The 27,997-nt window shown below is 38.8% G+C and overlaps 2 protein-coding genes across 16 annotated transcripts in view; one reads left to right on the plus strand and one right to left on the minus strand.

Moving 5' to 3' along the window:
• ATP8A1 (ATPase phospholipid transporting 8A1) overlaps positions 1-7,797 on the minus strand; it is a 242,128-nt gene extending 234,331 nt beyond the window's left edge. For all 6 annotated transcript variants that reach the window (XM_019928250.3, XM_019928247.3, XM_073805203.1 and 3 more), the window contains exon 1: positions 7,666-7,797. In XM_019928250.3, coding sequence (XP_019783809.1) covers positions 7,666-7,714 — 49 coding nt within the window. In that variant the 5' untranslated portion in view covers positions 7,715-7,797. The remainder of the gene's footprint in view (positions 1-7,665) is intronic.
• The window catches only part of LOC101315509 (uncharacterized), a 93,347-nt gene continuing 73,053 nt past the window's right edge, over positions 7,704-27,997 (plus strand). For 6 of the 10 annotated variants that reach the window (XR_012331986.1, XR_012331985.1, XR_012331984.1 and 3 more), the window contains exons 1-2: positions 7,704-7,893; positions 9,481-9,551. Coding sequence is in view for 3 of the 10 variants with exons in the window: in XM_073805206.1 (XP_073661307.1) it covers positions 7,704-7,893; positions 9,481-9,551 (261 nt within the window). In the remaining 7 variants the exon portion in view is untranslated. Of the gene's footprint in view, positions 7,894-8,311; positions 8,666-9,480; positions 9,552-15,215; positions 24,753-27,997 lie in introns of those variants that run through there. The other 4 variants (XM_073805207.1, XR_002175005.3, XR_012331988.1 and 1 more) reach the window with 4 other exon arrangements.

Genomic DNA, 27,997 nt, shown 5'->3' on the forward strand with positions numbered 1-27,997 from the left:
CCAGAGGATAAGAGAACTGAAAGATGTGGGTTCCAGTGAGGAGTAAAGAATGAAACTGTTGGGCTTCCCTGGTGGCGCAGTGGTTGAGAGTCCGCCTGCCGATGCAGGGGATGCTGGTTCGTGCCCGGTCTGGGAAGATCCCACATACCGCAGAGCGGCTGGGCCCGTGAGCCATGGCCGCTGAGCCTGCGCGCCTGGAGCCTGTGCTCCGCAACAAGAGAGGCCGCGACAGTGAGAGGCTCGCGTACCGCAAAGAAAAAAAAAAAGAAAAATGAAACTGTTGCCTTTACTCACATTCTAGTGAAACTATGTGAATAGAGACCTAGGTGGCAAATATTTCATGAACTTCAAAAGTACGCTCTGATCTCTGCAAACTTTCCTATGGCTGTAAGGTACGCAAATGATTCAGTTCTCACTGTTTTTGAAATGATATAATGAAAAAAAAAAGAATGATGCACTATAGACTAGAAAACCTAAAATAATTTAGTTCTGCCACACTTACTATCTCCAGGATTACACTAAGCAAAATTACATGTATTGGGAATTCTCAAATATTGATCACATGAAGCATCACTATGTTCACACACCCTCTCTGGGAAAGAGTGTCATGTCAGTTGTAAATCTTTTAACTCATTTCCATGGTTACTTTGGGGCATCCTTCATTTACCACACCTTTTTGTCCCACCGTTCAATTAGCTGGCACGCAGCAGATGCATAATACGTGCTTGCTAAAGGAACAAAGGATCTTAGTCATCTTTTACTTGGACAAGTGAAACAGCCTTCTAAAGGTTTCCTTTTAACAATTCTTGCAGAAATCATCTCCATGCTCCTTTTGTTATCTTTTAAGTAAAGGAAATGTAGTATTCTTTATAATTACAAACATTTTAAAGGTGCCGTTTACACAGACCAGGCTAGGAAAACAGTCCCTAGGACGATTCCTAGATTTATCACTTAGCACATGTTTTACATAATCAAATGAATGTCTTACATTTTAGCATAATATTCAACAGAAGAAAATGCAAACCATTGGATAGGTATGTGTTTTTTTTGTGTGCATTTCCTTAGTTTCAAATAATGGTCCTAATTTTGTAAATTATGAGCTGTAGAACACCTCTTTTATTCAAGCAAGAGCCTTTGACAATCTGATGGTGACGGTACCTGTCAGTTGCCAACCCAATAACCATTTTCCCTTTTTCTTTTAGGAATAAAACACTGAGTAATGTGCCAGATAGAAAACTCCATTTCCCAGCTTCCCTTGCAGAAGGGAGCCAATGCAAAATAAGCATTAGCCTTTGTGCGGTACCTTGAAGAAAACCCTTTGGTCTCACACCCTTCCTTTCTCTTCCTTCCTGGGACTCCTACACAATGGCTGGAACCCGGTAACCAGGTTATGACTTTATGGAAGTTATATACTCAGGATGATGAGGCAGAAAGACGTAAGGAGCCCATGTCCCTTATGACTTTATGTAGTAGACATAGCTCACCTGGACTGCCTTCATGTTAGTTTTACAAGACTGAGAAAAATTCTGTTTTACGTAAACTGTTATTTCAGTCCCTGTTTCTAGGATTCCTAATGCTGAATTCAGAGACTTAGTTGATTTAGCTGGAGTAGAAAGTGAAGAGACCTGTAATTCTTAGCCTTCTGCTTTATCTAGTCTTGCGTTCTGGCAAATTTATCTACTATCAGGGTTTCAACGATTATCTCTGAACTTGAGATTCCCATTTGATTTTACCCATATCTAACCTCCGAATTTCAAAGTATCCTCAAAACATGTCCATTTGGATGTCCCCCAATCACTTCAAAATTTGAATGTATATCTTCTCGTACTGTACTGACCCTCTTTCTCAATTTCCTTATCTTTTAATAGATCTTCCCAATCAATCAGGTTCAAGACTATAAAGCACAGTTCCTGAAAATGTTTCACCTGCACCAGAATATTCTGGGCAGCTCATTAAGAATGCAGTCCCATGGCAGATCTACTCAACAGAATCGTCATGAGGCAGCCCAAGAAACCGCAGTTTTTTTTGTTGTTTTTTTTTTTTTTTTTGCGGTACGCGGAGCACTGGCTCCGAACGCACAGGCTCAGCGGTCACGGCCCACGGGGCCAGCCGCTCCGCGGCATGTGGGATCCTCCCGGACCGGGGCACGAACCCACGTCCCCTGCATCGGGAGGCAGACTCCCAACCACTACGCCACCAAGGAAGCCCCAGAAACCGCAGTTTTAATGGGATACCTGGGATCTTGTAAACATTAAAATTTGAAATTACTGCTTCAGAATCTCCTGCGGTATATTCACTATATCACTATGTCCTATGATGTGACCTTTGTCACCTCATTTCCTACTCTTCTCCCCCTCCCTGTTCCTTTAACACTCCTCTCTCCTGTCTTGGGGCCTGTCTGGAACATTCTTTCCCCAGATTCCCACCAAGCTTCTTTCACCTCCTCCACCTCAACTTTTCAATGAAGGCTAGCCTAACCAACCTATTTAAACTTGCAATTCATTCACCAACCTTATGTATCTTACCTTTTCTTTATTTTTCCCACAGCACTTACCACATAACAAAATCTATAATTTGCTAATTTTTTGTGTTTTCTTTGTCTCTTGCCTCACTAGAATGATAGCACTTCCAGGGCAGGGCTTTTTCTATTGTTCGTTCACTGATGTATCTCAAGTACCTGGAACGGTACTTGCAGGAGTACAACAGATATCTGTTGAACACGTTAATGATTTACTGAGAAATATCTCTAATTCCTCCCTTCCCAGTGTCACTGCTCCACTCCAATACTAATCCTGGCCTTTGTCATTTTTAGACTTTTTTTAAAAAACAACAGAGTGTATTTACAGTGTCATTTCCTCCAAACCATCCAACATACTTCCAGGCTTATCTCTCTAAGACACTGTTTGGGGATGTCACTCCCCTATAATGATTTGGCTCCTAACTGGCCCTGTTAGAAGTATTATACATTGGCCTCATGCTTGCATGAGAATTGAATTAGATGAACTCTAAGATCCTTTTCAGATACTTGATTCAAAATCCGAATGACTCATATTGGCATTTAAAATGCTCTGTAATCTAGAAGTATTTACTTATCCAAATTTACATCCTATTCCTTCCAAGTTTTCCTTTGTTCCTGGCCAGTTTCTTTAAGAACTCTCAAATAAGCCACGGTCATGTTCACTTGCTTTTTCAATTGGTTACTCTCTACCCTCAATGCCCTCCTGACTACTGAAATAGATGGCATTATCTTGGAAGCTTGGTACTCAGACTGTGACCTGCAGGCCAGCAACACCCAGCGTTACCCGTGAGCTTGTCAGAAATGCAACTCCAGCCCTACCCATTTAGAAGCTGCATCTAACAAGATCCCCAGGTGATTTGTGGGCATCTTAAAGTTTGAAAAGCACTGCGTGAGCACTCATTTCAAATCATTTCTCAATGGAATGTTTGCTCGGCAGACCTCGTGTTCTTATGTCTGATCTGCCACAGCTCTTTGTTACCCATAGCAGGCACGCTGTTTAATTAATAACATCCCCTGTTAGACTATTTATTTCTTTTTTTAAAAAAATAAATGTATTTATTTATTTATTTTTGGCTGCATTGGGTCTTCGTTGCTGTGCACAGGCTTTCTCTAGTTGTGGTGAGTGGGGGCCACTCTTCATTGTGGTGCGCGGGCTTCTCATTGCGGTGGCTTCTCTCGTTGTGGAGCACAGGCTCTACAGTGCAGGTTCAGTAGTTGTGGCGCACAGGCTCAGTAGTTGTGGTGCACGGGCTTAGTTGCTCCACAGCATGTGGGATCTTCCCGGACCAGCGCTCAAACCCATGTCCCCTGCATTGGCAGGCGGATTCTTAATCACTGCACCACCAGGGAAGTCCCAGACTGTTTATTTCTTATTTCATGGAAGTTCTTTCCCCTCAATTTGGTTATAAATAGCTTGCACACAGAACAGCCATGCATCTGGCCAATCTGAATGCAGGGAACAGAAGCCCATTCAAGTCACTTCAAGGAAAAAAAAGAGCCTGTTCTAAGGCTACTTGGGAACTGGGACTAAAAGAGTCAGGAGGGAGGTGCTCCAGGGACTGGCCACCCTCTCTCAGCATGTGTCTCTCTGCCTCATTCTCTCCATCCAGTTCATTTTCTCTCCTATCTTCCTCTCTTCACGCAGTTTCTGTTTCCTCATACTAGCAGCATTCGCACAACCTATTACAGCCAGCCATTCTCTCCTCTACCAGCCTATTCTCCTCTGCCCCTTTCTGCTTCAACCTTCACTCTAAGCCTCTAAGCTTAACTCTTCCCGTGGGAGAGTTGATCACCACAAAGCATCTTTCTGAGCCAAAACACAAGCTTACAAGTGTTTGAGCCACCTATGGATTCTCTGCACTTGGGTCAGGAGCCTGCCGCGGTCCAACCAACTGAAGCCAAGGACGCTGCTGTTCAGAACAAGGCCTTTAGGCAGCAGGAGCTGTCAAAAGAGACTATTCCTTAGGAAAGAAAAGTGTGGGCAAGGCAGGCAATGAGCCACATCACCAGCCCACAGGGTCATTATTGATTCTGTCCTCACCACAGTCCAGAGCAAAATGCTGGGCACATAATAAACTGAACCAACCAACACGGGGGGTAAGGGTCATTCACTAAGTGCCACTATGCCCCTGACACTGTCCTGGATGCACAGGGAATACAAAGATTAAATAAGAACCAGTCACTGTTTTCCAACGCTGTTAATTCAAATGTGTCACTGAACTAGCTACTTGACCTTTGACATGTACATCAACCACTTGGGCCACAGTTTCCTCAACTATCAGATGGGATCATCTTCACCAATCTCCAGGAGCACTTTAAGGTCCTATAAGGTAATCTTTGTAAAAATGCTTTGAAAAATATACATGCCAATCAAAAACAATACTGTAGCCTCTCGGTACTTAATGAAATCCTCTCATATGGCATAGGTTTTACATTATTTTCTGGTCCTTTCTCTTTTCCCATTTCCCATGATATAGAATCCATCAACTGCTATTATTTGAAAGAACAATCCCAGTATTACCACTATACTTTCATTACCTGAATGGCTCACTCAAATGATGATTAAGAAAATTCATTCACGATTGTCAAAAAGACAACAAACAACAAGTGCTAGTGAGGATGCAGAGAAAAGGGAACCCTCATGAATTGCTGGTGGAAATGTAAATTGGTGCAGCCACTATGATAAACAGTGTGGAGGTTCCTCAAAAAATTAAATATAGAGCTATCATATGATCCAGCAATTTCACTCCTGGGTATTTATCCAAAGAAAACAAAAACACTAATTAGAAAAATATATGTATCACTATGTTCATTGCAGCATTATTTATAATAGCCAAGATTAGGAAGCAACCTAAATGCCATCAGTAGATGAATGAATAAAGAAGATGCAGTGTGTGTGTGTATGTATACACATAATGGAATATTACTCAGCCATAAAAAAGAATGAAATCTTGCCATTTGCGACGACATGGATGGACCTAGACAGTATTATGCCAAGTGAAATAAGTCAGAAAAAGACAAATGATGAATGATTTCATTTCCATGTGGAATCTATAAAACAAGTGAACAAACATAACAGAAACAGCATCATAAATACACAGAACAAACAGGTGGTTGCCAGTGGGAATTGGAGTAGGGGGTAGAGACACAGGTGAGGAAGATTAAAAGGTACAAACTTTCAGGTGCAAAATATGAGTCATGCTTATGAGATGTACAGTGTGGGGAATATAGTCAATAATTATGCAATATCTTTGCATGGTGACAGATGGTAACTAGACATTGTGGTGATCATCTTGAAATGCATAGAAATATCGAATCACTATGTTGTGTAACATAAATTAACATACTATTGTAGGTCAATTATACTTCAAAAACAAACAAACCAACCAACTCAGAAAAAGAGATCAGATCGGGGGTTATCAGAGGTGGGGTATGGGGGAAGGGGAAATCAGAGGAAGGCAGTCAAAAGGTACAAACTTCCAGTTATAAGATAAATAAGTACTAGGGATGTAATGTACAACATGATAAATATAATTCTTTATACATGAAAGTTGTATGTTATATATAAAATTTGTTAAGAAAGTAAATCCCAAGAGTTCTCATCACAAGGAAATTTTTTTCTGTTTCTTTAATTTTGTATCTATATGAGTTGATGAATGTTCACTAAATTCATTGTGGTAATCATTTCATGATGTATGTAAGTCAAATCATTATGCTGTACACCTTAAACTTATACAGTGCCATATGTCAAATATAGCTCCATAAAACTGGAAGAAATAAATAAGAAAAAAAAGAAAATGCACTTCACTCAGAAGTGTAAAAAAACGAATGTACACATTTTTACTGTGTACATTTAAAGACAGCACTATCATTTATTCAATGTGCATCTATAAGGTGCCCTGTATATTTTTTCATTGTATTACAAATGACAATAAGAATGTACTAAATCCCTAAGTAGGACACAGGTTAGTTTTGACTCTTGTGTGGCCTTCTCCCCAGAGCAGTTTCACTGAGTACTTCCTAAGTGCTGTAATCCGAAAATCATAGCTACTAGAGCTCAGAGCCCCCATTTTTAACATGGGGGCTCTGAAGAGGAAAAATAATAAAATGGCCTGTCTCAAACCCCTATAATCCAATTCTCTAAAATCTGTATCTTTTTCCTAACATCACTTTACCACTTGCCAAACATTAAAGGGGGGAGGGGGCGGGGGTGAAGGATGGACACCAGTGAGTGATGTTGTGAGAACATGAGCCACCCTTTATAGGATTCAAGTATGGGTTTATGTGACACAAAAACAAAACAAAGCTCCAGATATGCACTGTTTTGGCTTCGCTATGAACAAAATGAAAACATATTTACCAACTGACTGCCACATGCTAGGCCGGATGCTGAGGGCTCATCAGAGGATGAAGACAGCGTAGGCCCTCCAAAAGCTTACTGGCCTTTACCCTCGGGCATCTGTTGCTCATTGCTCACAAGTGTAGCCATTCAACATCTGGCCCCGGGTGGAGCAAAGAAAACAGCTTCCACCTTGCTAAAAAGTCCACTCAGCTGGCCAAAAGGCAGGTATCAGGTAAAGGGAAAAACAAAACCTCAGACGGGAGCTGGGTGAGACTCCGCTGCAGGAGGCGGAACTGCAGAGACTGTAATGCACAGCACCGGCTGAGCGCCCAAGCCCAATTAAGGCTCCTCCCGCTCGGAGAGGCGAGGGGCTGTGGATCAAAGGATCCTGCAACCTGGGAAAGGCAGATTCAGTTCCCGGGGAGCCGTGATATGGGGGCTGCAAAAAGGTGGGCGGCTGGCTGGCGCTGTGCTCCCTAGAATGGAGAAGCAGACTGGAGACAGAGTGGTTTGTGCACTAGTGGGGAGGGAGGTGGGCAGGGCGAGAGCGCAGAGACCCAACAGTCACGCTGCAGTGTAAAGCGAGCCTTGGGGATCCCTCCGAGGACACCAATTTCGGGGCTCTGCAGCTGGAAAGGGGTCTGCACTGATGGCGGCGCAGGGAGAAGGGTTCGCAAGCACACACACTCACACTCTCTCTCTCTCTCTCTCTCTCTCTCTCTCTCACACCGCCTGACCCTCGGCTGGCCCCGAGCCGCCCCCGCGCGCGCTCCGCACCCAGCTTCGTGCTGCGGCAGCTACTCACCCTCCGCGCGGGAGCGGATCTCCGACACGGTCCTCCGCATGGTGGACATCGCGGCGGCCGCCGCAGGTGGCTCTTCGGACCAGACTCCTGCACCTGTCACGGCGCCGCGCAGGCGGAGGATCTGGCTTCCCCGCGCCGAGCGCTCAGCAGCCGCGCGGGCCCAGCCGCCCACCCAGGGCAGTGCCGCTGCCGGGCGAGGCCCTCGCACACCGGCGGGAGAAGGAGGAGGTAATGAAGGCAGCGGCGTCCGCAGAGCTGAGCAAGCTCTGCCTGCAGCCACGGAGGGAGCGGCGAGGCTAGGGGCGGAGCTTCGGCGTCTGCGTCCGGGCAGGGATCCTCAGGACGCCCACTCACTCGCACAACCGCAGCGCTGCGGGGAAGGCGGGAGAGGGGCGGGGAGAGACTCCAGAGAGCCTCCTGCGCCCCGCCCTGCTTTGGACCGTACCATCCCTGAGTGGGGAGAGGCAGATGCCGGCCTCTTCCACCACAGGCGCCCTCGTCCCTCCCCGTGGCTTCGGCTCTTCCTGTCTTTTCTCAATGTTTTTCTGCTTCTTCCAAGGCTTGGCCAGAGAGGAAGGGGCACTGTGGCTCCTGCATTCTTGCAAATCCTCTCCCGCCACCCTCTAGTTTTAATAACAATGGAGTCGCCCGTGGCGCGGAAGTGGGGTTGGGTCTGAGTGGGCTGGAGAGCGGCGAAAGGGCCTGGGGCGTCAAGGGCTAGGAGCTGTGGAAGGGCACTGCGTGTTGGCCACCCCCGGATGCAATTCTAGGCTCCATGCACCGCCAACAGCCCTCGCGACCTGAGTCGCACCTGCTCACTCGCCTGGTCCACGAGCAACAGGTTCTGAGGCCGGGGTCCTCGGGCGCTGGTGGCTCCTCCTGCCCCTGGTGCTCATGTGCGTCTGGGGCCGGCCTGCGAGTGGCCGGGTGCATCCAGCTAGTGCGTGTTCTGCAGACTGACAAACCTCTGGACTTGCAGTAAAGTCAACTGTTGGGCCAGGTGCTTCAAATTTTGCTTTTAGTCAAACATGCAGGAAGTTGGGAGCAGTAGTTTTACCTGAAAAGGGGAGAGGGAGCCTAGTATAAAGTCCGTAAATACATTAAATTTTCGTTTGCCCCATATCCTACAAATAAGGGTAACTTCGTTACCTTTTATTTTGTATAAGGAGATCTATGCTAACAAGTTGTCAGAACAAGTACGGTAGTTTTTATTTATCGTTGATTTCATCTTTAAGTTACGCTGTAAGGTTTTATATATTGAATAGATCGTGGCGAGCCGCTGAAATGGCGAGAAAGGAATAAATTGAGTTGGAAACAATTTGCTGCTTCTCTCATCTTGTGCTCTTCCTCCAGCACTCGGTGGAAGAGGGCTTTACGTGGAGGCGTTTATTGTGAACTTCTTTCAGGTCCTGAAGGGAGAGATCTGGAAAGGTTTGAACAGAGAGATAAGTGATTATTCCCAAGCCTCATGAAAAAATAAAACCTGCTGATAGCATCTTATCTCCATTTGTGGTGTTTCCTCTGTCTCCTGCAGGTAGCGTTTGCTAATCAGAGCCCTGCCCTACATTAATTCTGAGTCAGGTGCTCAGTACATATTTATGAAGAACCCACTCTACTTGGCTCTGATTCGGAGGCTGGGATTAGAACAAAGAAAATGTATTTCCAGCATTCATGAAACATTGCAGGGTAGAGCAGGACTCAAAGGTGTTTATTTCAGTGATGGTCTTGATTTACAAGTATGGTCTTCTAAAAGTAAGAAATGAACACACAGCCTTTTCAGGACAGTCCTCACTGGCCCTTTTTATTCCTTTCCAGGTCCAGGATCTCCTTGTATAAAGCAGACTCCCTCTGGCTTGATGAACATGCATCTGAAAAAAATTAAAAGGGTAAGTACAACAAGGAAATAGTTTTAAAAAATCAGCTCTAAAAGTGAGTGAACAGAAACCAGAGAAAAATGCAGTGCTTTTGTGATTAACATTTTAGATAGAATTTTATATAAAGCCAGAACCAGCTTCTATTCAAAATCAGTGCACAGCAGCATATCAGTATTTGATTAATGAGCAATCACCTTTGTAATTCCTATGGACCCTGAAATGAAGTTCAATTCTGCTTGTTTACAGATAGTAATTAACTGGAGTTCCAGAGATTACCTCTGTTTTCTATAGACCAATCTATTTTATATATGTCTGTGTGTTTCCCATTAACAACCCATCGGCAAAGTTGACAACATACATCATTCATACAGGAAATGACAAGAGTCTTTCATACAGAGAAGAACATTTCATGATATAGTCCATAGCTCACTGTGTGTCCTTTCCCAAGTTATGCTGTCACTTTATCCATAATGGCAAGAGTATCCTACCTAACTCATTTCTGTTTTGTTTGTTTGTTTTGTTTTCCCCAGTTTTATTTTTTAACATCTTTATTGGAGTATAATTGCTTTACAATGTTGTGTTAGTTTCTGCTGTATAACAAAGTGAATCAGCTATACGTATACATATATCCCCATAATCCCTCCCTCTTGCATCTCCCTCCCACCGTCCCTATCTCACGCCCCCCAACTCATTTCTGAAAAACCATTCATTTCTGATTGTTAGAAAGCACACATGTTTTTATTGGTTCAGCACCCTGATTGAAGTTGAATGTTGTACTAATCTGCATGTGCTTGATTTCAAAGTCCTCTCAGATCTCCTCATCTTCCATTGCACAGTGCGCTAGCCCCTGGCAGGGAGCTCTGGTGCCAGCAACATGACCTTGTCACAGAACCTGTAATACAACTCAGATGTCAGCAAGATCGTTTAAAAACATTCAGGTCCTGTGACTGCACTGTTGATGGACTTAGAAGGAAGCGGTTTATTCAAGAATAACTTTTCCAAGGGCCAGGTTTTATCCTCCACAAAGTATCCATTGAATGCATAACATGTGTGAAGTGTCCAGCCAGAATGCTAAGTTACAAAGACAATGCATTTGTTAAAGTAACCAGCAGTGTAACAAGATGGCTGACACTTAATGCCAAATAGGCCAGCAGCAACACTAGAAGCATTGAGAGAAGGGGAGATTCCAAGAGCTGAGTGATCAACATACTTGAGCTAGGTTTTGAAGTAGGGGTTAAGTCGGTAGAAGTGAAAAGGAAACATCATTCCAGGTAGGAATGCTTAGCATATAGTTAAGTGCTCAATTATGATTTTTTAATGAATGGTTAAGGAAATGGAATGATAGAAGACTATATATGGTTGGGGAGAACCAAGAGACCAATTGGACTACAGGGATCTCACTGAGAATCTGTACACTTTATTTTTATTTTTTATAATTTTATTGAAGTATATTTGATTTACAATGTTGTGTTAATTTCTGCTGTACAACAAAGTGACTCAGTTATACATATATATATTTTTCATATTCTTTTCCATTATGGTTTATCACAGGGTATTGAATATAGTTCCCTGTGCTATACAGTAGGACTTTGCTGTTTATCCATTCTATATATAATAGCTTACATCTGCTAACCCTAAACTCCCAATCCATCTCTCCCCCTGACCCCCTCCCACTTGGCAACCACACCTCTGTCTGTTCTCTATATCTGTGAGTACGTTTCGTAGATCTGTTCATCTGTACACTTAAAATGTGGGAATTGTATGTTATGTGAATTATATCTTAATAAAGCTGTTTAAAAAATTGTCTCTAGAGGTGTGAGCCACAAAAATTATCAAGTCCAGCAAGTCAAAGAGATGTTGAGCATATTCCTGTCTTGGTGGTTTTTCACTTACTAATTACATGATGATGCCTTGAGTTTGTTGTTGTTGTTGGGGACACCGAGAATTAAGAATTGGTCCTTTTTGGGAGGAGCTCATAGTTAACTAGGTGACAGAGGCATGCTCACTAATTTACTAATTTATGATATACCCAGGAGTGCTTTGGGAACTTACATCCTGAAGGTAGTTGGAGATGTACTTGAGAACCCTGCTTCTGATTGAGAAGGAGGAATGCAAAGTTGAATACTATACGACTATAGAGTACAGATGCTGGATAATGCTGGCAACTACATTCTAAATTCTTTTGCAAAAGCACAAAATAATGGGGTAAATTAATCTTAAAGTTTAGATAATTATATCTTTTAGTTTAAAATTGAGGTTAAGATATAACATAAATTCTATCTAGTCGCAAAGCTACCTGGTTATTGTAAGAAAAGATGCTTATTACCTTTGGTGTGTGGTTGGTATATTGATTCAATGGATGGTGAAGATACTGTTATGGTTAAGAGCTTATTATGACATCATTATGGTATGGTTAAGATATTATTATGCTGTTGGGCTTGTAAGGCATTTTCCCCAAGTCTTCCCATCTTGATTGCTCTTTTTCTATCACCATCATTTACATGCACACCGCTCCGGTGCACCAGCAAGTTCTTTAGGCTCAGTTTTAAAAATATGTCTTACTTCTATCCACATTTCATCTCCACCTCTACCTTGTACAGGCCCCCATCATCGTTCACCTGCAGTAGCCTCCTAACTGATCTCCCTGCTTTTACTTTTGTCGCCCATTCATAGTTATTATTATTTAAAAACACAAATGAGTTTATTATTTTAGGATGAGTCAATGTCATTATTATTATTTTAAAAAACAAATGAATTTTAATTTCTTTAAAACACAAATGAGTTTATGTCATTTCTTAGGACTTCAGTGGCTTCCGGCGGCACCTGGATTGAAGCCCAAACCCTTTCTGATCTTGCCCTTGCCTGCCTCTCAGGCTTATCTCCTTTTACCCCTTATTTGGTCATTGGGCTCAGATTAGCCCAGCCCACCCCAGCTGATATTGCCCCACTTCCCCAATGCTAGCCACCACCACATTGCCTTAGTCTGTTTTTCTCATAGGACTTATCTCTGAAGTTTTCTTGTTTGTTGGTTTACCTGTTTATGATAAATAGGTCTTGGTCTGTTGTCTTACTTATTACAATTTGTCTAACGTTAAGAACAGTGTGTGTCAAATGGCACAGGATCAATAAATATTTGTTGAATGAATGAATGAACTGGAAAATGAGTGTACTGTGAATGATCTGGTTCCTTAAGATTGGAGACTAGAAATAAGTCAAAGAATAGATAGTATTTTATTTGAATAGATAATAAGTTTTACCCTTCATAAGCATGTATACTGGAATATATTACTTTGTCATGAAATAATAGAACATATTTGCTGTGAAGTACTTGATACCAGAAGAAGCTTCTGAATACCATATTGGCTTTTGTTAAAATCAAATGATCGAATTTTTAAAACAATAGACTGATTGGAGTAGCTTGTTCTTGCTGGACTCACTGTAACAAAACCCATATAACACAGAGATGTGTGTGCAAAGATATTCACTGAAGCATTGTGTAGGGGCAAAAAGAATGTAGTCATCACCATGTGCTGATATGGAAAGAGTATCAAAATATATTAAGTTAAAAAATGCCTGTAATAAAACAGGGTGTATAATATGATTCACTTTGGTAAATAAATGAATTATATGTATATATATAATTTTATAGAAAAGCATAAAACAATAATTTACCTTTGGGTGGAAGGACTGGGGTAGTGAGGTTCCTATTTTTCCTATTTTATACTTTTCTGCATTGTTTGCATTTTCTAACTATAAGATTTTTTTTTTTAAGTGTCAATAGGGGTTATTTGGATTTTGCTTTTTTTTGTGTGTATTAATAAGTGTCATGTCTTTAAAGCACTCATGTTTTTAAAAGTGCACTCAGAAACCATCAGAATATTCAAGAGAATTTAATCAGAATAAGAAATGCCAGATGAAAAAACAAAACAAAACAAAAGAAAAACTGATTTCAACCAAAAGCTCTAAATCCACTGTCACTGAATAATCCAGTCACTTATTCTTACTCATAATGTTAAAATCAATACTTTTCTCTCATGCCTGTGATTCATTTCTCATGAGTTTACCATTCTCTTTCCAAACACGTTAGCAAAGTTCTAAGTCAAAGTTATAATGTCTTTAAACATTATTATCTTCTTCATATAGTGGGAATTTCCAACAAAAAATAGTACAATGATTTTTTTCTTCACTATAATTGAAAATATTTTGCTCCTGTTTAAATGAAATGAGATTTAAAATGTTGATTTGTTTTATATGAAAAGACTCAATGGAAAAAAATTTTAAAATATACTCCAGTACATTTAAAATAGTGTTTGATTCACACACAAGTTTTCAGAAAAAATATTTACTGAATTTTTTACTCAAAAAGTAAATGAACGTTCAAGGCAAAATAATCCTGGTATTGAGATCTTGAATTCAGACTTATCATTTCAAACTGATAAGAGACTAACTAAATGGCATGATTTTTACTTTAAAAACTTCCATTCTACCAGAGCCAGGAAGTGAAAATTAATTCTTAATTTAAAAGTGCTGTTTCTTTTCCAAAACTTAACAAAACAACATTCCAGTAATGCTGAGTCTCTGTAAAATATTATTGTAAAATATACTTCATGGATAATACATTTACTGTAGTATTTTCATGAATTCTGATATTTTAAAAAGCAGCTTTATCGAGGTATAATTGACACACAATAAACTTAATATGTTTAAAGTGTAGAAGTTAATAAGTTTGGACATACATATAAACACCTACGAAGCCATCACCACATTCAAGATAATAAACATATCCATCATTTCCAGAAATTTCCTCTTGCCCCTTGGTATGGTTGTTATGTATAACTAAAGATGCTTTTTCTTCACGCATTCAGTGCAATTTATTGAGTGCCCACCACGTTCTAGATACTGAGCTGAGTATTTAAGATTGAATGGTCAGCTAAACCAATAGGTTCTGGACCAATGAAAAATTATGATCAAATGATTATGTAAGTAAATAAATATAAAATCACAACTGTATATTATATTCTAATGGAAAGATAGTCTACATCTGTATATATTGATTGTACTTCAAAGTATTTCTGGGCTTTCACACTTATATCTGGAACTCTTCAAAAATGTGTATATGTACCTTTATAATATATCTGAAAATAGACATTAACATTTTATTTCTACTGGATGTTATGGCATTTATCTTGAAAATGGTGTCATGTTTCTTATATGAAAAGGATAACCAGCGAAGACAAGAAATTTTATTATAATTTATTTCTTTGATGTTTACCAGAAAGCCAATATTGGAAATAAAAAAACTCCTAAGAAAATTTCACTTCTTTTTCTTGCCATGTCATATTAGGTGTTATTTCAAAGGAGGAGAGGTGATAATAATGAGGTAAAAGTATTGAAAGAAAGGAATGTTTATTAAAAATTGAATATAGTGGTAAATGACATAAATATGATTATGAAATACAATTTTGTAGTTCCATCACTTTTAATTTGGAAAGAATGCCAGACTTAAGATGGTTTCTTGATGAATTGAAATAAGCCATAGCTATCAAAAGTGAAATATTTGCCGATTGCTTTTGTGCCTCTTGTATGATATATCCACTGCTCAGGTTCATAACTCACTGCAGTGTTTAGCAGATATATTGGAAAATCACAATGTTGTTTTTTTCCCTCTGACCCCAGAAATTCTCAGGAACAACATTTGCTGGAAAGAGGAATCATTTATCACTGTAGATTCTTTCCAACTTTGAACTCTGAGGAAATCTACCAAATGGAGAAAGAGAATCAATACTTAACTCAGGATTACATTTTAGTATTCACTCTAAAGAAAGAAGCCAGGGGGAAAACACTATAAAGAAAAGGCGTAAAGAAGGTAAACCAGCTATAGATTCAGGGCTTGTGGAAGCTGGATATTCCGGAGGCAAGAGTGAAGTGAGCTAGTGCCAAGGACGGGAGCAGAGGCTTGGACCTCTTGGATAGATCTGCTTCTGGACCTAGGCCTGAAATGTCAGCTCCTCTTCCCTGCCTGTGTTCTCTTGTCTGTTTTTCATTTAGTCTAACCTCTTAAAAGCTGACCTTTGCCTGTTAAATTGGAACCTCTTTCCTCCTGTTCCTGAATCCATGCTATTCTGATTCCAGCTTGCCTCCCAGGCTTTCAGCAGCCATATAGCCTCTAATTGAAGTGGGTGCAGTCTGTTGCCTGCATAGCCCCTCAAGGTTTCCAGTGCCCCTTGGTTTGATCCTGTGCCTAGTGTTGGCCCCCATTGGCTTCTTCTGACTTCCTCTTTTGTGTGTGTGTGTGCATGTGTGTGTGCGTGTGTGTGTGTTAATTTCTGTTGTACAGCAAAGTGATTCACATACATATATATGCTTTTTTAAATATTCTTTTCCATTATGGTTTATCACAGGATATTGAATATAGTTCTCTGTGCTATACAGTAGGACCTTGTTGTTTATCCATTCTATATATAATAGCTTACATCTGCTAACCCCGACCTCTCACTCCATCCCTCCCGCAACCCCCTCCCCCTTGGCAACCACTAATCTGTTCTCTGTGTCTGTGAGTCTCCTGACTTGCTCTTGATCTAAAATGACAGTGAAGGAGGAAAAGGGAGACCTGTAGGTTGAGAAATACTGAGAAGATTTGAATAAGTACATGGGAACCAAATTATGGAGGACCATGCAAATCAACAGAGGTGTTAGAATGAATGCACAAGGTGAAAGGGAGTTACAGTAGGCCCTAGGTAGCACAGGATAAAATTGTGTTTTAAAAGGATTTTTGTGGTGGTAACAATACGGAGCATGAATTACAGTAGAAGTAAAGAGATCAAGATGGAGACGTCAAAGATCTGTTCAATTAACAGAGGAAGTGATGATTTTTAAAAAATTAAGCTTGAATGTAACATGAGGCATTTTTCATAATACTTATGGGACTATGGAGAGTAAAGGACAATAGTCTGTTTATCTGAAAAGAAAAGATAATCTTCTCTGTGTAGTTACAGATATAAGTATAGATATAGATATGATTATGTTTGAACTTTTTACATGTTGGGTCGATTTTTTATTGAACCAGAAGTTCTGACATTCACGGAGGGGAGATTACCTTCATTACTTTCTTTGAAAGGTGCTAAGTGTATGTTATATTTTAGCATATGCTTAATTGACAGAAGTGTTTTGTTTATCTTTTAATGTTACCATAGCTTTCAGTAGTCTGAAAAAAATGTATGATTAATCTAAAAACCTCATTGGTATCAATCCTGACTTAATGAAAAGAACTGGAATCAGAAGACCGGTTTGCACCTCAGTTCTGGTTCTTTCTAGTGGTTGGATTTTGAGAATATCATTAAAAAACCTTTCAGAACCTCAGATTGGCTAGTGGGTTAACATACAGGCTTTACAATCAAACAACTAGATTCATATATAGGTTCTACCACTTACCAGTAGTATGACTTTGGCCAAGTTACCTAACTTCTCTGTGCCTCAGTTTCTTCATACGTAAATGGGGACTAATTATAATACCTATTTTATCAGAATATTGTGAGAAGTACATGAGATAATTTATTATAATGTACTGTACAAATTTTAGCTATTATCATCTGGTGCATCCAAACTGTTTTTATACTCTGAGTGACGTAAAATTAAATGATTTTAGGTACTAGAGGCATTTCCCTCAATATTGCCTTTCTTTGTATAGTCAAATAACATACGTTTACTTAATCTGTCATTTGTATGACAGATGGCAGGAATGTTGAATATGTAATTTTAATGCAGGATTCTATTTATGGGTTTCAAGAGACTTGCTGCAAGAATGCTGATTAGTAATATTTATTAAAATGTTAAAAGAAATATGTCTTCTTATGTCATTTAGAATAAGATTCAAGTGTATATAATAGAAAACCCAAAATAACGGTGATCTATATGAAGTGGGAGTTTATTTCTCTGTCATATAAAAGAAGTCTGAAGATAGACTCCACACTGGCATCAAAGAATCAGGGTCTTCCCTTTCTGCTCTGCATGCTAACGTATGGCTTCCATCCTCAAGGTCACCTCATGGTCCTAGCTGTCTTCTGGTATGCCAGCTATAACATCCGCATTGGAAGATGGGAAAAGGAATAAAGATAAAAAGAGATCCCAGCAGGCTTAGATAGATCTCTTTAAGCATCCATTCCTGAAGTCTCCAAAGAAATTATGCTTAAATCTTATTAGCCAGAACTTAGTCTCATGGCCACACCTAGCTGAAAGGGAGGCTGGTAAATTTAGTTTCTTATTCAGCTGGCAGTGTACCTAGATAAAATTTGAGGTTCTGATACCAATGAGGAAGGAGAGGATGCCTTTGAGGGTAGGCAGCCAGCATTCTCTGGCTTCCTCATAAATCTCAGAAATCATTCTCAAGGTTGCATTATTAAAATCTTGGAGTTCTTCATGGACATCATAATGAAACTATGTTTTATTCAAATTGTGTTTTTAAATATTTATAAGAAAAAAGGAAAAGAGTTCGCTTTATTTTAGAAACAGTCTTGATGAAGTAGGTTTTAAATTGATGGAGTTTAGCAAATAATTTATTAAATGCTAATTGAATATAATATTGAATTGAGTACAGTAGAAAATGGATAAATTGTTGATAAGTTATTAGTTATTAAGGTGACTTCCTGTTTTAAAGACAAATAAAATTTAAACATTTATACACCAACAAATTGGACAACCTAGAAGAAATGGATAAATTCCTAGAAACATACAACTTACTAAGACTGAATCATGATGAAATAGAAAATCTGAACAGACAGATTACTAGCAAGGAGATTGAATCAGTAATCAAAAACCTCTCAACCAACAAAAGTCCAGGACCAAACAGCTTCATGGTAAGTTCTACCGAACATTCAATGAAGAATTGTTACTAATTCTTCTCAAACTCTTCCAAAAAATAGAAGAGGGGGAACTCTTACACACACATTTTATGAGGCCAAATTTACCCTGATACCAAAACCAGACAAGGATACCACAAAAAGGAAAATAATAGGCCAATATCCTTGATGAACATCGATGCAGAAATCCTCAACAAAATGTTAGCACACAGAATTCAACAATACATTAAAAGGATCATACATCATGATCAAATGGAATTTATTCCATTCATTTAAATGGTTCAGCGTCTGCAAATCAATCAGTGTGATACACCATATTAACAAAATGAAGGATAAAAATCATATGATCATCTCATAGGTGCAGAAAAAACATTTGACAGAATTTAACATCCATTTATGATAAAAACTTTAAACAAACTGGGTATAGAGGGAACATACCTCAACATAATAAAAACCATGTATGACAATCCCACAGCTAACGTCATACTCAACAGTGAAAAGCTGAAACCTTTTCCCTTAAGATCTGGAACAAGACAATGCTGTCCACTCTTACCACTTTTATTCAAGATAGTATAGGAAGTCTTAGCCAGAACAATTAGACAAGAAAAAGAAATAAAAGGCATCCAAATTGAAAGGAAGAAGTAAAACTGTCAACATTTGCAGGTGACATGATATTATATATAGAAAACCATGAAGACTCCATCAAAAAGTGTTAGAACTAATACATGAATTCAATAGTTGTGGGATGCAAAGTAAATACACAAAAATCGATTGCATTTTACACTAATAACAATGTATTAGGAAGAGAAATTAAGAAAATAATTCCATTTACAATTGCACCAAAGAGAATAAAATACCTAGGAATAAATTTCACCAAGGAGGTAAATGACCTGTGTATTGAAAACTACAGGATATTAATGAAAGAAATTGAAGAAGACACAAATAAATGGAAAGACATTGCATGCTCATGGATTGGAAGAATTAATATTGTTAAATTGTCCATACTACCCAAAGTAAAATATGGATTTTACTGCAGTCTCTATCAAAATTCCAATTGCATTTTTCACGGAAATAGAACAAATGATCCTAACAATTGTATGGGACCACAAAAGAGCCTGCATAGCCAAAGCAATCTTGAGAAAGAAGAGCAAAGCTGGAGGCATCACATTCCCTGATTTCAAACTAAACTATACTAATTAAAACAGTATGGTACTGGCATAAAAACAGACACGTAGATCAAGATAGAGCAAGATAGAGAATCCAGAAATAAACCCACACATATATGGTCAATTAATTTATGACAAATGAGCCAAGAATATACAATGGGGAAAGGACAGTGTCTTCAATAAATGATGTTGGGAAAATTGGATAGCCACTTGTGAAAGAATGAAATCAAATTACTATCTTACATCATACACAAAAATTAACTCGATGAATTAAAGATTTGAGCATAAGACCTGAAACCATAAAACTCATAGAAGAAAACATAGGCAGTAAGCTCCTTGACATAGGTCTTGGTGCTGATTTTTTGAATCTGACACCAAAAGCAAAAGAAATAAAAGCAAAAATAAACAAGTAAGACTATATCAAACTACAGAGCTTCTGTACAGCAAAGGAAACCATCAACAAAATGAAAAGGTAACCTATTGAATGGGAGAAAATAATTGCAAATCATATATCTGATAAGGGGCTGATATCCAAAATATAAAAAGAATTCGTACAACTCAATAGCAAGAAAACAAACAACCCAGTTAAAGATAGGCAGAGGATCTGAATAGACATTTTTCCAAAAAAAATACAACAGGTACATGAAAAGATGCTCAACATCATTAATCATCAGGGAAATGCGAGTCAAAACCACAATGAGATAACGACCTCACAGCTGTTAGAATGGCTATTATAAAAAAAGACAAGAAATAAGTTTTGCGAGGATGTGGAGAAAGAGGAACCCTCATAAACTGTTGGTGAGAATGTAAATTGGTGCAACCACTATGGGAAACAATATGGAGGTTCCTCAAAAAATTAAAAATAGAACTGCCATATGATCCAGCAATTCTGCTTCTGGGTATTTATCTGAAGAAAACAAAAACACTAATTTGAAGATATATATGCACTCCTATGGTCATTGTAACATTATTAGCAATAGCTAAGATACGGAAACAATCTTAAGTGTCCATCAATGGATGAATGTATAAAGAAATTGCATATATATAGAGAGAGACATAATGGAATATTATTTAGCCATAAAAATAATGAAATCTTGCCATGTGTGACAACACAAATGGAATTCCAGGGCATTATGCTAAGTGAAATAAGTCAGAGAAAGACAAATATCATTTGATCTCTCTTATATGTGGAATCTAAAAATAAACAAATGAACAAAAAATAAAAACACAATAAGCTCATAGATACAGAGATCAGATTGGTGGCTGCAAGAGACAAGGGTTGTTGGGGGGTGGGAAAAATGGGTGAACTTTTTTTTTAAATTTAAACAAATTTAATAAAAATTAAAAAAGAAAAAATCTTAGGGGTGAAAACAAGACTCACAAAAGCAATGGATGAAATAAACACATAGAAAGGTCTTCTATTTCCATTTTGTCTCTCTTTAAAATCAGAAAAGGGAAAAATTAAAGAATTAGAGGTCTCTGAAGAGAGATGGTACTTAATAGCATTATGGAAGCATCAGTCTTTGAGTTGTGTATAGACTGCACTGTGAGGGAAGGGTGGCATACCATATTACGAAGCTGCTGTGGCTGTCTTGTCGATGTTAGTTTTCCGTGTTCTTGAGGACGGCTTTTGGATCCCGAAAAAGTTATCCAAAGCAAACTTTATTTTTAAAATTTAATATTAAATGTATTAAATTTATATATTAAAAACATAGTTCTTTCTTAAGCTTTGAAATTCAACTTAATCATTTTATTCTACTTAAAAATGTAGCAAATTTTAAGAATTTCTTTAAGGAGGTGTTAATGTTTGATTCTTTTCATAAACGAAAACTCCCTTAAATGTTTTAAACTACACTTAATAAGTCGGTACATTTTGTTTTCTTTTTAAGTCCTTTACTCACCTGAAAGAGCCTTCCAAGTACTTAAGTAACCATTAAAATAGGATAAATTTAACTTATAAAAATAAGTCTTAGGCTTTCTTTAATTTTCTAATACTGGTGGATCTCAAAATAATTTCTTTGACTAAATCAATTATTCAGTCCTGTCAGTTTAGTTTGGAATCACAAGGATGAACCATTTTTGTAATAGGTAGAATTCTCTTAAATACATTGATTATTTCTAAACTTTACTAAAAAATATTAGTACTATAAGTTTGATTTACTTAACCATATGAATGCATCATTCTCCAGGTTTAAAGCTAATAATTCTCTTGAAAACAATTATGTCATCCACACAATTTTAGGGTTAGCATTCCAAGCACTTTTGGAGATTACACTCTCAGTTGGCTGAGGTTGAATATTAACCAGAGATGTCATTTAGGACATCTGAGCTCTAGAACTACAGATACCCTTGAAATTTTTCTAGCATCTGTGTCTGTCAACAGGGCTCATTCTCTAGATTCAAGTAATCCAAATACTTCTCTCCATGTACAGAAGTCCATATTTGGTCCATTTGATTCATTTCAACTAATCCATTACTGTGTTATTCTATTTTACATTCTCTTCATATTTTTTCCTGTCCACATTAATGTGTACAGTTCTTTCAACGACATTGGATTGGAGTTTGTTTATTTTCCAGGGCTTTTTCTAATTGGTTACTTTTAGTTTTAAGATCTAGGTACCCTGAATGATGATGGTGAATTGAATAGAAACAAACAAATGGAGAAATGGAGAGTTGTCCTGAAGGGAGCATAGAGAGTAGATGTTAGGGTTGGTGATGGATTCTTAGAAAAGGAAACACTGAGTAAAGACCTCAGAGAGAAGGTGGAGCCCTCAATCCCATTACTCCCCCATCTCTTCAATCCCCAGAACACAGCTGTCAAAACTACGTGAAAAGTACTTTGTTGAGAGTTTTGGAGTTACTGAAAGGGATTATATAAAATGGAAAATTAGAGGATGTTTCTTTTTAAATTTATGGCACTTAAGAGAGACTTTTATGCTAAGTAATTGACCTAATGCCTTTCTTATGAAAGACATTGAGGCAATTTGTTCCATAGACCTTACGGAGTCCTTCCCTTCTGTTATGTGGGAAGCTTAGTTCCTGAAGGAGATCAAAGTCACTAAACTTAAAAAAATACCATTATCACACCTATAAATTAATATTAATTTCTCAATATTATTACACATCTAGCAAAAGCTGAAAGTTCTTTAACTTTTAGGAATTCTTTGCAGATAAGTTGAGTGGAAGATGAGGGGAAATATTCTCATAGAAAAACTCTCGCTGTTAGAACAAATGAACAGTCATAGTGAAAGGAAACATTTTACTCAACATATAAGAAATCTTACTGCTTCTAGTATTTCTTTGTAGATTAGATAGTGGAAAAATGTATAGAGTAAACCATAGGTATTTCTTTTTCAATGTCTGCTTCCATAACAGATGTTTAGGGAATGTGTGTGTTGGCAATGAGATACCACTTTCAGCAAGAGAGAACAGGAGTAGCACACTTACTGAAATTTCCATTCTGCCAAAAACCTGGTCCAATGCATGTTTCACCCTAAATATTAAGGGGGAAAGCTCATCTCACATTCTCTCAATTTCATCGCAGTTTGTTTTCTGGCATTGGGAACGAAATACGGACTTTTGCTTTTGTTTCTGTTTTTTTCTTATCACAATGCAGTAAGACTCGGAACAACTGACAACTGAGAATGTTGAAACAGTGAGTGAATTATTTGGATTGGTCACCTTGAAGAAGCCTAAAGAATTTGGCAGGCATTCAAAAGCCAGAGATTGAACGAGTTAAGGGTAAAATTGACCTGTCTTGCAGCTTTCTGTCCAAAGGACTGCCTCCTTCTATTGCAGCTTTGGAGTCTGAATTCTCTTGTTTAGAACACTGAGAAGTTTTGAAAGCCCTGACATATATCCATAAAACTCTATCAAGCAAGGTCGAGGAAACTGCTTCCTTCCACGCATACACAGGTATCCAGGCAGCTTGCTCAGGCATACAGAGAGCAACTCAGAGCAAAGCAGCCTGTTCCCCTTGAGCTCTGTTCTCTTATTTCCTCGGAGTACATTCAGCCATCTGAGCATCTGACTCAGACATAGCGGAGATACTGTTGCTGCCAGAGGGTAATAGTTTGTTCTGTTTTCCTGGAATGCCCTTGCACTGAGAACATTAGAGGCTGGGGAACTCAATGAATTTTCCCACTAAGTGCATTTCTCACTAGCTCTTCCTGCCTCTTATTTCTTCCTATGTCTCTTATTTCTTCCTACCATTTTAGAGGGAACAGCCATCCCACTTTTTAGGCCACCAGCTTGTCTGTGGAATCGGTTGAGTGCATTTAATGCGTACAGAAGAGATGCTTACAGAGCAGGTAGGAGAACTAAGAATAGGAAGTTTCATTTTTCCAGTCCCTTGGAGAACGAGATATTTCATGTAAGTGTATTTTTCTAGACAGCTGAAACTTCTGCCCTAAACATCAAAATTTGTTTTTAACTTAGGGAAGTGGTATAGCGTAGTGGTTAAGCACACAGACAGATTGTCTGTATTTAAATGCTGACTCTGCCACTTTCTAGCTTTGTAACTTTGGGCACTGTACTTAACCCCTCTTGCCTCAGTTTCCTTATCTGTAAAATGGGGATAATAATAGGCTCTATCTTATAGAGTTTTTGTGAGGATTAAACAGGATTCAGCGGGTTAATGTATGTAAAGCCCTTAGAACAATGCCAAATATGTTAAATCATAGAAGAGTTGTTACTATTACTAGTAATTCAACTATTTGTATACAAATATTGCTACAAAATGGTACTCATTGTTTTACAGAATATATTGAACATGAGTATCTCAGTGCCTTTGCACACAGAGAAGTAGTATATTCATGCCTTCAGACAGTGCTGTGAAGATGTTGATGATGAAATAATAGTTAATATTGTTTACTGAGCAGGTTTCATGAATGTTACTGGTAATTCCTACAATGAACCTCTAAGATAGGTGTATTTGTAAATAGGTTTGGAGGATTTAAGTACTTGCCGAACTTCATGCATCTAGAAGCAGACGATGTGAGATCCAGACTCAGGGCTGTGTGACTCCAGAGCTGGTGCTCTTGGTCACCTCACCACACCGACTGGCGGCTAGGACTTCTTGTCCTCACACCAGTGTTTCTTAAACTTGGGTGTGTGTTAGAATCACCCTGACACTGGCTAGACTGCCAACTTCCACCTCAGAGGCTGAAAATTGGTGTATTAAGTTGCTAGGTGACGTTGATGCTGCTGGTACAGAAATCATTCGTACTTTGGGAACTGCTAGCCTACAGTAAATCACCCCAGGCTATTTTCAATACCATTCTTTAAAAAACTGTCTTTTTACCATCAGTTGCCCCTTGAAGCTATCAGTGTGTGCTTTTGCTTTCAAATTCCATCACACACACATTCACCTGTTTTAAAATCCTCTGTGACTCACATCTTATGGTATTGAATTTGTGGATTTTATGAGCAGCAGCTGCCCTTTGGAGGTTTCTTTCACTTGCTGCTCGGTTCCCTGGTGCACTTGGTTCTTTAACTCTGCTAGGAGCTTGACTTACTTCCTTGCATGTTGCTTCTTTATGTTTTAATGAAGGAAAAGTTTTGAGTGACTAAGCTTAATGGATTTAAAATCTCCATCACATGCCACTTGCTCTCCTTTTCGATGTTGAGGGCTTCACAGCATCAGAGATGATTCTATAATAGAGCATAGCAAAATCTAACACACCCTGGCTTGGCTTTTTAGACTCCTTAACACAGGAATCTCATTCCAAGAATCTGGTGTTTTGCATCTGTTTCTCCATAGCTAGTCCTGTCTTTTATCAATATAGTTCTAAAATCCTGTGTCAGCCATGGAATCATCACAGAATTAGGTCTAGCAAGATTTTTTTCTTGGTAGAATGGTTTTTTTTTTTTTCCTCTTACAATAACAGAATATGTAGATTCTTGATTCCTGAGCTGTTCCTCTATAGCTTAACAGTATAAGAGACAGAAAGCTCACAATTGTGGCTTCCTCCAATGTGATTCCTCACTCTATTAAAGCATAGATAACTTTGGGTGTACTTCTGTGAGAAACCAGGGCATGAGGAGCTATGTTGGCTCACTTGTTCCCTCGATCTCATATTTATCTTTTGCATTGCTTTTTTGGCTGTTCGTGGTAGATTGAAGTAAACATAACCTTAAACATAGCTCAAGTCATCGTTCTAGACCAAACTTTGTGGTCTGGCTAATTCATATTCCCTCCCGGTTTCCTATTATAAACCCATACTTTTATTTCTGTATTGCTCAATACTTTAAACATACATCCTTTCTGTATTACTGTATGTCACTCATCTTCTATCCCTACTCTGTACCTACCTCTGGACTTAATGTTGAAGAGAAAAATAAAAATTTATTAGTTTAAACCCCTGTATTGGGGTTTCTATTACTTTTAACTGAATACATTCCTTAGCTGATCCTCTTATATTATCAGAATTCTGTAAAGTAGGACTATTCTAGGATTAGTTATTTCAGTGGCTCAACAAAGTCATCAGAAACTGCAATTCTTGCCCTCTTTCTATTTTTCCATTCCCTGCGCTACAGCAGATTACCTCATGGTTGCTTGATGACTGCAACAGTGCCAGACATCACATATGCTCATATTAATGTCTATGTTGGGTCTCTCTCTCTCTTTTTTTTTTTTTTGGCTGTGTTGGGTCTTCGTTGCTGTGCATGGGCTTTCTCTAGTTGCGGCGAGTGGGGGCTACTCTTCATTGTAGTGCATGGGCTTCTCATTGCGGTGGCTTCTCTTGTTGCAGAGCATGGGCTCTAGGCGCGCAGGCTTCAATAGTTACAGCACATGGGCTCAGTCATTGTGGCTGACGGGCTCTAGAGCACAGGCTCAGTAGTTGTGGTGCACGGGCCCAGCCGCTCCACGGCATGTGGGATCTTCTTGGACCGGGGCACGAACCGGTGTCCCCTGCATCGGCAGGCGGACTCTCAACCACTGTGCCACCAGGGAAGCCCTGTGTTTAGTTTTTTAAGGAACCTCCATATTGTTCTCCATAGTGGCTGTATCAATTTACATTCCCACCAACAGTGCAAGAGGGTCCCCTTTTCTCCACACCCTCTCCAGCATTTGTTATTTGTAGATTTTCTGATGATGTCCATTCTAACTGGTGTGAGGTGATAACTCATTGTAGTTTTGATTTGCATTTCTCTAATAATTAGTGATGTTGAGCAGCTTTTCATGTGCTTCGTGGCCATCTGTATGTCTTCTTTGGAGAAATGTCTACTTACGTCTTCTGCCCATTTTTTGGATTGGGTTGTTTTTTTAATATTGAGCTGCATGAGCTGTTTATATATTTTGGAGATTAATTCTTTGTTGATTCGTTTCCAAATATTTTCTCCAATCCTGAGGGTTGTCTTTTCATCTTGTTTGCGGTTTCCTTTGCTTTGTAAAAGCTTTTAAGTTTCATTAAGTCCCATTTGCTTATTTTTGTTTTCATTTCCATTACTCTAGGAGGAGGGTCAAAAAAGATCTTGCTGTGATTTATGTTAAAGAGTGTTCTTCCTATGTTTTCCTCTAAGAGTTTTATAGTGTCCAGTCTTATATTTAGGTCTCTAATCCATTTTGAGTTTATTTTTGTGTATGGTGTTAGGGAGTGTTCTAATTTCATTTTTCTACATGTAGCTGTCCCGTTTTCCCAGCACCACTTATTGAAGAGACTGTCTTTTCTCCATTGTATATCCTTGCCTCCTTTGTCATACATTAGTTGACCCTAGGTGTGTGAGTTTATCTCTGGGCTTTCTATCCAGTTCCATTGATCTGTATATCTGTTTTTGTGCCAGTACCATACTATCTTTATTACTGTAGCTTTGTAGTATAGCCTGAAGTCAGGGAGTCTGATTACTCCAGCTCCGATTTTTTCCCTCAAGACTGCTTTGGCTATTCGGGGATCTTGTATCTCCATACAAATTTTAAGATTTTTTGTTCTAGTTCTGTAAAAAATGCCATTGATAATTTGATAGGGATTGCATTGAATCTGTAGATTGATTTGGGTAGTATAGTCATTTTTACAATATTGATTCTTCCATTCCAGGAACATGGTATATCTCTCCATCTGTTGTTATCATCTTTAATTTCTTTCATCAGTGTCTTATAGTTTTCTGCATACAGGTCTTTTGTCTCCCTAGGTAGGTTTATTCCTAGATATTTTATTCTTTATGTTGCAGTGGCAAATGGGAGTGTTTCCTTAATTTCTCTTTCAGATTTTTCATCATTAGTGTATAGGAATGCAAGAGATTTCTGTGCATTAATTTTGTACCCTGCAGCTTTACCAAATTCATTGATTAGCTCTGGTAGTTTTCTGGTGGCATCTTTAGGATTCTCTATGTATAGTATCATGTCATCTACAAACAGTCACAGTTTTACTTCTTCTTTTCCGATTTGGATTCCTTTTATTTCTTTTTGTTCTCTGATTGCCATGGCTAGGACTTCCAA

This window comes from Tursiops truncatus, chromosome 5 (assembly GCF_011762595.2).
Source record: "Tursiops truncatus isolate mTurTru1 chromosome 5, mTurTru1.mat.Y, whole genome shotgun sequence".
Lineage (NCBI taxonomy): Eukaryota > Metazoa > Chordata > Mammalia > Artiodactyla > Delphinidae > Tursiops > Tursiops truncatus.